Consider the following 12275-nt stretch of genomic DNA (forward strand, 5'->3'; position numbering starts at 1 on the left):
AGCACCGGGCCGAGAAACAAACGTCGCGTTTGATAGTGTTAAGTTGCAGTTTATATTGTAACTGATGGTTATTGTGGCAGCAATTTGATTGAGGCGCTCGTATATTGTTGAGTTGTGTTAGTGACCTTGACGTGGAGTTGCCTCCCTTGGTTGTTCACAGTTGTCCTTACTTCCGGTACAAACGTAATTCCATTCTATTTTCGAGAAGATAAGTGCGTGACGAAAGCGATTCCAGGCCATTCTTGACTTGCGACGTATCTATTTGTCTAGTACGGACAGGATACATATCACTGACTTTTCCACCTCAAGAGCACATGCCTAATTCAAGATATTCAACTGTGATAAATACTGAACATTCCTGAGTGCACTGATTTTTGTTATGTGGCCTATAATTTTATTGCTGCTTCCACATATTTCGACCCATTGTAGCACGTATTTTGACATATTGCAGCACATATTTCGACCCATTGTAGCACGTATTTTGACATATTGCAGCACATATTTCGACCCATTGTAGCACGTATTTTGACATATTGCAGCACATATTTCGACCCATTGTAGCACGTATTTTGACATATTGCAGCACATATTTCGACCCATTGTAGCACGTGTTTTGACATATTGCAGCACATATGTCGACCCATTGTAGCACGTGTTTTGACATATTGCAGCACATATGTCGACCCATTGTAGCACGTATTTTGACATATTGCAGCACATATGTCAACCCATTGTAGCACATACTTTGACATATTGTAGCACATATTTCGACCCATTGCTTTGCTTTTTTATTGTAAACCTAATCCAGTGTCTTTCAATACAAAATGTTGAATATTCATTGTTCTTGTGTGGTTGGTTATATACTACATTCATAATTTAGTACAGTACCTACCAATTTCTAGGTAAATCTTGGCGTTTCAATTTGGGAATCAACACGCAACAGTATGCAAGGCAATGAACCGCCGACATTCCGCATTCCGGCAGACGCTCTATTCACTACGCCACTTATATTCCATAAGCAGAAACACAATTCATATAAACCATATTTTCCTTCAGATTGAATGGCAATACCAACATTCTTTTCAATATTGTTGACACGCATTATTTGTTATTAGGATTGTGCTCCTGTAGGTAAAGTTTTGCCTTAAAGCCACTAGCGAGAAAGGATAGTAAGGATGTAAGTTTTTATACATGTACCCTTCACTGCGTATGTTTTAGTCAAACTGTCTGTCTAAAACAATGGACATTGCTGATGGGTGGCCTTAGAAAGAACAAAAGATTAATTAAATAATTTCATCTTCAAACCTTTCTCATCATGAATTGATTGAAGAACTACTCCACTTTTCTTGGGTATTTTCATACTAGTTTTCATGAAACAATAAATCTACTATTCATAATGTATTACGAAACATATTGCCATAAGTATTGCCAAGACCAAAACTAAACAAACTATTTCCAAGAAATTTAATTATTATTAGCAGGGCATTCAAGACTAAATATCAATAAATATATTGATAAATCAGTTTTTGTATTAGCAATACAGTTAAAAAACCAGATTAAAACATCGCACACAGTATCATATTACCATGGGAAACACATTCGAAAATTAATAATTTATTTACGCCCAAATGTAACAAATGGTTGTCATTAACACACAAAAAAACACCATCAAAATTTCATAGTCAGTCTTTTAATTACTATTTAATAAGCATAACGGAGAAATACAACAATATGCAAAACCCGTAGTGTTTGAGCAAATCATTGTCACAAAGATCGACATAACGTCGTGAAACTAACTTATCAGGTCACACATGGTAACTAAATGACAGCCATTAATGAAGAAGTACATGTACATATTGTTTATCGTTGTACGAATACCTCGGGAACACATAAACTAATTTCATACCCAAACGTCCACCTATAACACCACCTGAAGCTTAGTCAACGTAGACATGAAAGACATGAACACATGAAACTGTTAATGGATAACAAGTTCTTTTATTCCTAGTAACGAAGTTTCGGGGTTACATCTTGCCCAGACGTCTTGCGCCTTCAGTCGCTCGAAAAAGGGCCAAGTGAGCCCTGGGTTTCAGCTAAGTGGTGAACGTCAAATTCCTTCCCACCTTGCATCACATTATTCCTCATTCAGCTGACACCATATGACTTGAATAGTGTTCACAAAAAACTAAAAATCTCAGGAGAATTGGCACGGTGCCGACAAACAAAGGCTCACCGTCAGAGCAAATCTGGGATTCACATCACCAATTTGCATGACAGCTAAGAACAAGACAGTTTTTTTGAGACCTTGATTCCCCTTTGTTTGATATCTTAATATACAACTAATATAAACACTTCACATTACACCCTTACAACACGTCTTGCGCCTTCAGTCGCTCGAAAAAGGGCCAAGTGAGCCCTGAAACGCAGTTATAAGGAATGGACAATTTATCCAAAATAGCTATCAGTCAACTAACACTGACACTCAAGCAGCTGTAAGATGAAGGGCGTCATAATCAATTTGAATACCTACATGTAAAGTGTATTGAACCATATTATTAATGACACTATTGTACAACATCACAATAATGATAATGCCATGTAGTTCGTAGGACATTGTGAAGGGTGTCATAATCAATTTGAATACCTACATGTAGTGTACTGAAGCATATTATTAATGACACTATTGTACAACATCACAATAATGATAATGCCATGTAGTTCGTAGGACATTGTGACATGATAGTTGACACTAACAATAAATAAGTACCATATATTTAATTCTTATTGAATGTCACCAGAATGCATGGACAGGTGAGCGAGTGATAGATGCGGGTTTAACGAAAGCTTCATGTACAAAACTCCTTGGTAGACGTTTACTATATTTATGTTTAACACTGTATGAGACCCGGAATCACGGGTCACCGCAATTCGTCGCTCGGAGTTACATCCCTTAGTTACACAAGGATCATAGAATGGTTGGTTTGAAACTGGTTATTGTTATAATTTGTCAGCTCTTCACCCAAGCTCCTGGGTTTCAGCTAAGTGGTGAACGTCAAATTCCTTCCCACCCTGCATCACATTATTCTTCATTCAGCTGACACCATATGACTGGAATAGTCTTCACAAAAAACTAAAAATCACAGGAGAACTGGCCCGGTACCGACAAACAAAGGCTCACCGTCAGAGCAAATCTGGGATTCACATCACCAATTTGCATGACAGCTGAGAACAAGACGGTGGTGTTTGAGACCATGATTCCCCTTTGTTTGATATCTTACTATACAACTGATATAAACACTGCCACGAAACACACGGAATCCTTTACACATTATTTGTATTGTCACAGTCATTTAATAATTTCCAACAACTGTAACTGTTCCATGCCTTCTAGTACTCTTCACATTACACCCTTACAACGAGTCCTTAAAATCTGAAACCCTTACCCAAAACAATCGTTCAAGCATCATTCAGGGCGATGTTATATATCCACGCATGTTCAAAACACATATTCGGCAACGACATACATACATTGAGTATATATATTTGAAGAAAGCAAACTCTTGTATACAAGTATGTTAGTAATTGTTGTTAAATGTTCATGTGGGTACATTGTGTGAAGCCCATTCCTGGTGTTCCCGGCCGTGACAGTGCTGGTATAATGCTAGAAGCGCCGTAAAACCATGCTCACCCACTCTCTGTGATCTAACACTTATTATGTCCAGTTTCTAGAATACGCCGAGCAATTTAATTGCGCAAAGGAAGAGAAACTTATGACTGAAGTAAGAAATATCCTCCCATTTAATGCAAAGTGGGCATTCACCTAAACTAAGTCCCATATGCATTTTTAGAGAAGTTATGAGAGTTGTCGTGTAAACTGGATTGTATAGCTCATAACGTGAAAGCCTCAGCAGACTTGGCATTCTTAAAACCAGTGAGTCTCAGTGTGAAGTTGTAGGCTTCAACGTCGCGCAGTGATCGCGTGTCCAAGAAGCTAAAGGTGTACCACTCCAACGTCCACTGAGTCAACCCGGAAAGAATTAGCACAAGGACTATACTTCTGTACTAGTGGCATCAGACACTTTGCTGCAGGGTCTTCACGGCACTTCATTATGGGGTTGCTTGCCACGAAAATGTTCTAGAAGGTCAGAGATTGAAAAAGGCCCCAGCATGATAACAATCTCTCTATCTCGTATGTCAAGGTTGTACGATATAGAGCATTTACTTCGGATTTAGACGTTCCCGTGGGGATCCTTCCCGATGGCTGTGTCAGTCCGTTGAGTGTCTCTTCTGTTCAGAGGGGATTCTGTTGTCATGAAACCATTTCTGCTGAACAATAAGATAGAAAGGGTTATATAGCGTATTAACAGACGAAAATCGATTCCTACCAGACACTAAAAGCGACAGACAGACCTTTTCAGAAATTGTAAGAAATCTCTACTTAAAACCAGTGTCCATTGTGTAATTCCAATTATATCATGAGAATGCGTTTATGAATCACCATCTGATAGTGATAGTGATAGTGATGGTTAGCGCACACATGCTTTCTGTACGAACATACATTTTGAGTTAAGTTTAGATATATTAATTTCGCACGGAGAATGCCTCTGCAGGCTTTAACGATATCCTGGTATGATGGTTACTAAATATAAATGCTTATAATGACTCTGGAATGCTCTGAGCATATCTCCTTCTGAGATCTGAGATAACAGCATGAATGTAAAGAATTCATACCCTTTTGTTGTCGATAACGGCTCCATTTCATCTGTAAAAATAGTTGAAATGTTATTATTTCTTATTATATTATATCTTTTACGTAGCATTCAGTGAAATTACTGTTATTTTACGGTTATAAATTAACAAATCTGGGCCAGGCAAATATTATTAAGCAGTATGTCAGGGTACCAAAATACGTCATCAACCAAGTCACCCGGCCTCTCCACCCGATCGAATTGCGACAAAACATAGTCGGGGAAACCGATTCTAGACCAAGTGGCGTTAAACCCAACTTAATCACTCACTTTATTAAACCGGCTTTCTCTAGGTTTGAAATGCTCTGAAAATATAGGGGCAGAATGGTCTATAGGGGTAGAAGTAAATATTAGTAAATAATCTGGACCAGACAATCCTGTAATTGACACCATCAGCATCGATCTACGCAATTGGGATACGATTACATACATCAACCAAGTCAGAGAGTCTGACCATCCGATCTTTAGTCGCCTCTTACGACAAGCATGGGTAGCTGATGACCATGTCTTCATGGGGTGATAGTACATGTAGCTAACGGTTAACATAAGTGGACCATACCACACATGATAAACATCATGATACACATGTAAGTCAAGGAAAGAGTTTCTGATGCAGATCATACGAAACACGTTTTCAAAAACAAAAACAAGGTACATACGGTTTCCGTAACACCGTCTCCGTTTCACGGTGTAGTTTCCAAAGAAACAATAACATACTTTGGCAAACTCTGTTCTGAATTTACCTGAAATAAAATCACAATTAAATGTATATAGCACAAGAAAACACGTACCGTTAAGACAAATCATGATTTATCAAAGCCCATAGCATTTCTCAAAGTAGAAGGCAACTTCTAGTTCGTCGCTTTGCAGAGTTATTGAGATAGAGAACCTGTCAGTACATTTACAGTATTGTGAAACACGTTTGAAAACAATTGCAATGGAGAAATTTGTCAAGTAGAACAAACATCAATGGAAATATAGGTATGCTTGTAATAATGTCCCTATTGACGAGGTTTGTGGTTACATATTGACGAGGTATGTGGTTACATACACTGCCGGTCAAACGAAAGTGTACACCCATGTTTGATGGTGATAAAGATAGAAACAAACAAAGATGGTTATTAAATGGTGACATATTTGATAACTGTATCATAGTTGTATTTGGGACCTGAAGTTTGCATGTCTCGACGACTACTGTTTCGGCCAAGTAACATTTATACAGCGGTTGTAATGTTTTGGTCAAATCCAATTTTATGCTTTCTTTTGCCTGGCAGTTTAAGTACATGCATAGCTTATATGTTGCACCTGATAAAACGTACCGCTCATGAAGTTGTAAATGACTGGGTTGATAGAGCTGTTGAGGTAAACCATCCAGTGAGCTGTTAATGTGAGGATAGAGACGGAGTGTCGATCTATCATTTTAACCAAGGGACTTCGGATTAACCTTAAACAGAAGCATTGTGTGAAATACTTACTCGGGTAAAACTATACTTAACATTGATAAGATGGATAGAACACTTTTACAGTTTTCAAATAATTTTACAACGCTGATAACAATGACCTAATCAAATGTACATCTAAGGGACGGTTTAAGATTTTGGTTTAAGTAAACGCGTGTTCCCAATGGCTGCATTAGCGTAAGACGGTGCTCTGTTATGGTCCTTCAATAAGATTCTATATCATTGATACGTTTGTCTCGAAGTACGAAAATCTCAACGGTCCCGATGACTTCGAGTTTACGACGTTTCTACCCACCTCATCAGGTTCCAGGAGTAGTAAGGCAGATAGCACAGGATGAAGACGACGACAACTACAATTAGCATCCTTGCTGTGCGACGGCGTGATTGGACTTGCAACGTCACGGCACTCTGGTCGCCCTCTGGAAACCAAGACAACAGAGGATATACGATTAGAGTGAGGTGAGATCAAATGGGGTTAACGAAGCGATTATTGCACTCATACAAAGTGCATGCGTGCGTGCGTGCGTGCGTGCGTGCGTGCGTGCGTGCGTGTGTAACCACTGACGTTCCGGTCTCCGGGCAGATACTCTATCCACCAAGCGATGACAATATGGCATATTATGTGTGTATGGCATATTATATTTAGGAGTGCCTGAACTTCATGCTGAAAAAACATCTCAGAAGACACACAAAGTATGTGTAGCTTCTGTTAAAATAGATACAGCAAAACACTGAAGTCATGAGAAAGGACGTATACTGTAGCTTTTATCACGTATGAGTGAGTGAGTGAGTTTGGTTTAGCGCCGCTTTTAACAGTATTCAAGTTATATCGCGGCGTGTCAGCTTAATGTGGGAGGAAAGCCCGAAGTGATGCAGGTCTCAGACGTTTACCACTTCGGTGAAATCCACGAGCACGGGTATGGTGCTGACAAACCCTAGAAACATAATCGGGGCGAACCGGGATTCGAACCCACAATCATAGATTTCTGGCGTGCCCAAGGGACGCAACTCTGCACAGCGAATCGCGACGCCTTAGACGACTGGGCCACCCGTGCCCCCTTATCATTATGGACCTCTTGAAAGCTATGGAACATTATGAAGCTTATTAGTCGAAATGAATCAAACAGGTACATCAGACAGAAAGCATGTTTGGACGTAAAATGTCTCAGGATTAATCGTGTATAATATATTTTTAGGACGTTTTCTATTCCGAGTATCGAGTTAGTGGTTTTGGTTAAACCTCAATCTAGACAATAGTTCACGTCGTGTGAACTAAATATCTGAGGGACACGTAGTTAAAACCCAAGAGCACTGATTCTGACGAACGTAGCACGACAATAAGTGCAAATATGAAATTCGAATTAACGAATAACAGATCCTGGCTCTAACAAGGGAGACAACTCTGCAAAGCCGCTATACATTTAGTGGACGTTGGGAAGCAGTTTCAGGATTTCCACATCATTATCAAAAGCATTGCATAAATCTATGAAAAACACTGGCTGTGATACTGTTCTGCCTGCTTGTCGAAACTAAGATCGACAAACATCAAACCCTCTCCCACTCCCCATCAAAGAAGATCCCATAATAAATATTAATGTTTCAGAAACCCCTACAGAATATTATTGTAAATTGCTCTCCCGTTCACCTCTGTCAAGTCTTAATGGGTTTTAAATTCGGGTTCTTCCGTTTCTTCTATATAAATTTGCAAAATGAATTTTACATGAGTTGTTCAATTGCCATTTGATATCTTTGTTAAATCGTCAGTAATAATATCACAATAACAACTAACATAAACATTTTTACTATTTACTTGCAAATCTGGCCTACTTGATAATTGTACGCTGATAGCTTTAAAAGTCTGTGCTGCACTCAAATGCAAGTGCATGCTGACAGCATAGATTCAGCAGTTATATCGCACTCCGTCTGACCATTACATTAAATATTGAATTTCGAACAGTGATCGCGCTTCACAAACAGAGTAATTACGTCAATCGTAAAATTGTCTGAGGTTTGACATTGGCAGGACGTATCACCTTCGTGCTCAGATGGCTCATAAAGACTGGCATCATTTCATGTTGAAATCTTAGACATGCTTTAACCCCATCTACCGGGCATTGGACGAATCATCGACCGCTTCCGAAGGCAATTTTGAAGGAGTTATTTCGGGGAGGAAGGAAAACCAATCTTGCTTCAGCAGACACGCACAATTTAGGACTCTAATCACCAACACAAACTCCCCATGTAAAGCATGCACCTGACATCGGATATAATGATATTCCAGCTGTGTCATCTGACGCTGGAATCAGCAGTCCCGTCACCGTATTGCACGTTTGTCAGTTCGGCAATTTCGCACTTAGGTATACAATCTGTCTGGCTTCCTTGCTGGAAGGCAGAGACTGTTTAATGATAAAACTACCAAAGTTGTAGAAAACATACACGTATTACATCGATTGTGCCGTGTTACTTCCTCTTAGCAATCTGTAACACATATCCCAGCCCAAAATATTAGTCAGTGGTTACAAACCTGCTGTCTGACTCGCCTCCTGGCAATCATCTTCATTGTTATCGATACCACACTTAAAAAAGAAAGTCAGGCTTGTCGAGCAGCATAAACATCTACTGTAAACATGTATGCTTGATAGTCCTGTTTGGAGTGTTTGGCTGTGCAGAGTTGCGTGCCTTGGGTGTACAAGGATGCAGAGTCATCGATCTGTATCCAGATTCGCCTTGATTATGATCATGATGTTGATTATCGACATCATATCTTTATATGTCATAAATGTAGTAAAACGTATACGATCCGGATTCACCCCAATCTTTACTCGCACACCAACCTGACACGCCGTGATGAAAATACTGAAATACTGCTTAAAGTGGCATAAAACCAAAATTACTCAACCCGCTCACTATATATCTCTGTCCAGCAAAGTAATGTAACTTAAACGTCATTTTAATTCGAAGACTAGAATACACTGAATGTGATATGATGGTAATAACTTCATTTAAGAATTAGGTAGGATCACTTATCTAATATGAAAACGAAGCAGATACGCCAAATTGTCTTTACTAAATTGCTTCTACTGATGAGGTGTTCTGCGGAAGTGGAATATAATAACAAAGCCATCACTGTTTTTGGGGAGATAATATACTGTAATGATAGGCCAACAAATAGGTGATCACATGCTTGCATAGGTAACAGGGAAAGAAGTAAACAGATCTATGTTAGCAAAAACTGACAGGTTAACAAACAAACTGGAAGGTCAATAACTGATTACGAAGTTCCCAGAGTTTTTAACCCGTGTCAAATTATTGTTACAAGCATATGTTTTGACAGTGTCGATTCGGTGACCCTGACCTTGACCGAAGACCAGTTGGCCTTGAACTTTTATATATGATTTCCAGACTCCCAATAGTATGACATATAATATATATACTTACCGGTAAGGTATTGTCCAGTCTTGATACTGGACCACAGACACACGGCTATTGCGGTGTACGTGTAGCCCATTACCACAATAGGCACAATGTAAAAGGTCACGAAAGCAAAGAGGTCATAGTTCAAGGCCAGGACATCCATGTCGTAATCGGGACCACATGACGTTAAAAGGATGGTTAAATTGCTGGGTATCATAGGGTCTCGGTTTTCTCGGAAGATGAGGAGTCTCGGGATGGACATCACGTGCGCCCCCACCCAAATCACAATGATGGATACAATCACTCTCTTCCTCGTCTCCTTGAAGGTTAAGGGGTGACAGATTGCGAACCAGCGTTCGATGGAGATGGCGGTCAATGTCAACACCGACACGACGACAGTAACCTCCTGCAAAGATAAGAAGATGAACTTTAATAATGGATTCCTCGACTGACAGAAAATATATTAATACAATACATTAAGTCATGCCTAGATGCTACAATATGAAAAAGCCCAAAACAGTTTACTCAAACAACTTCAATCAATTTTGATAATTCTGGTTTAGTAAGATCAATTTCAACGCTGCGCTAGGCAGCGAAACGCAACGCAACGCAAAGTAAAGCATAACAAGGCAACGTATGTGTTTGTGCTTGAACAGCTCAATTTTCCTGCACGATCCTTTCACGTTGATGCCCAAAAAACAAAGAGCAAAACAAAGAGTTAAACGTAGAAGGTGGCGATGATTCTATTATTTTATGGATTCAACTTGGTTAATGAGTTTCAATAATAATACGAATACATTTATTTGTCTGATGATCCTCTTGTGAAGCATGTCAAGACACATGATGAAAACAAGGCATTCCACAGTTTACTTAAACGAGCCAAGGGTGTGGGACATAATGGCAATGTCAGTGTTGATTATGTTGATGGTTCTGTACTGCTGGACGGTACAGAAATGAATGTCAACCAAGTGAAGTGCCATATCAAATCGGCCAAGACTCAGTTTTTCAAGGAGAGGCTATCTGAACGACCACTGATTCGAGTTTATGTGCAGTGTGTAAAGAGGATCATAAACCCTGAGGAGTCCTTCGTTTGGATGAAGTCGGCTTGCCTGGAAAGTGAAACAGAAGGTTTTCTGTTTGCTGCTCAGGGCCAGTCACTTCCCACTCGAAACCGTCAATGTGCGATTTTGCATGAAAATGTAAATGTGAAATGTAGATTATGCAATGAGACTGTCCAAAACATTGTCAGTGGATGCCCCGCTTTGGTAAAAACACAGTATCTTAAGCGACATGATGGAATGGCTCGGTCCTTTTATTACCCTCTTCGCAATGTTTGTGGTTTTGACACAGAGGTCCATCCATGGTACGACCAAGAATATAAAGAGGGCGTCATGGAAAATGAAAAATACAAAATTCTTTGGAATAGGCCCGTATACAGCCTCAGACATACACAGCCGCGGGCCTCGCTTTCGAAATGTCACGCTTGCATCCCAAGTTCAAATTTGTCCGACTCCCGATTGTTCTCGATGCCTTAGGTTTGGTACCTCCCAGTCTGTTGACTGACATCGGGAGAGTATCCAGGTTTGCTACCAGGAATACAGCCCTTCTGACAATCCGGGTAATGCAGAAGGCTGCAGTTTTGGGGATCCCTCACATTCTCCGAAAGGTTCTGGGTGGGTTTGACTAGGCAGCGCTTCCTGGGAGAAGTCCCATTCGCTGTCTGGGGCTGCGTGTAGAGGGGGCAAAGGCCCTGAGCTGATGATGAGCCTAACCAGCCTGACTGCAAGGATCACCCAAACCCTCTTTGCTGCATTGTTTATTTTAATCTGTAAATAATAATAATAATAATAATAATAATAATAACAACAACAACAACAACAACAACAACAACAACAACAACAACAAGAAGAAGAAGAATAATAATGTTGTCTCCCTGCAGAAACGAAATTAACAGTTTTGAAGTGAGTAATGAGTGAGTGAGGCTAGCCGGGCTAGCCGGGGTTGCCGGGCTAGCCGTGCCCCCTCCACCGTGAGTGATATAGCTGGAAGAATGTAACAGGAGGTATAGCCATACTCAGACACTCAATGTTCATAAGCGAAATTACATGTCCCAGGAGTATCTTGAAGAGTCGTGTGTTGTGGTCACTGTGAAAGACAATTTCAGCATAGACCAGCATAGTCCAACATATAATATATAACGTCGGAGCTGGAGGAAATTATCTTGATTTTCCAACTGAACATATTCCAAATGGGCTTAAAAGACAAAACGGTGAGAATTATGTGAATCGATCACTCTAAATCAGTGATGACACCAGGTATTCGCTGAAAGTGTAAGTATGTTCAGTTTGGCATGAAACCATTTTATCCATTATTTGTTGCCCTTAATATTCGCCCTTCCAAATAAAACGTGGCACGAATTAAGTATAATTTGTTTGGGAGTGAACTGGACATGTTTCCATTGCACTTTGTAAGTCTCCTTAAACGATAAAGTGCTATTCCAGTACCAAACAGCCTTGCAGGACGTGCCAGTAAGCATGTCCATTATCATCAACCATCCTATAACGCAGGCCTGTTTCATCAGCAACATAACATCATTTACAGAACACTGAGGACAAAGCATGTTAGGGAGTCACTCAAGATCTCTTCTGGGTGG

General features: G+C 40.0%; 1 protein-coding gene across 2 annotated transcripts in view; it reads right to left on the reverse strand.

Annotated features, from left to right (window-relative positions):
• Window positions 1-1683: 1683 nt before the first annotated feature.
• The window catches only part of LOC124134575 (orexin receptor type 2-like), a 209804-nt gene continuing 199212 nt past the window's right edge, over window positions 1684-12275 (reverse strand). Inside the window, exons 2-7 of one of the 2 annotated variants that reach the window (XM_046499481.2) lie at window positions 9647-10028; window positions 6504-6627; window positions 6068-6192; window positions 5408-5491; window positions 4732-4762; window positions 1684-4323 (exon numbers count right to left, since the gene is read on the reverse strand). In XM_046499481.2, the coding sequence (XP_046355437.2) occupies window positions 4230-4323; window positions 4732-4762; window positions 5408-5491; window positions 6068-6192; window positions 6504-6627; window positions 9647-10028 (840 nt within the window). In that variant the 3' untranslated portion in view covers window positions 1684-4229. Of the gene's footprint in view, window positions 4327-4731; window positions 4763-5407; window positions 5492-6067; window positions 6193-6503; window positions 6628-9646; window positions 10029-12275 lie in introns of both variants that reach the window. The other variant, XM_046499480.2, reaches the window with a different exon arrangement.

This window comes from Haliotis rufescens, unplaced genomic scaffold (assembly GCF_023055435.1).
Source record: "Haliotis rufescens isolate VD_foot unplaced genomic scaffold, xgHalRufe1.0.p SCAF_2, whole genome shotgun sequence".
NCBI classification, from domain to species: domain Eukaryota; kingdom Metazoa; phylum Mollusca; class Gastropoda; order Lepetellida; family Haliotidae; genus Haliotis; species Haliotis rufescens.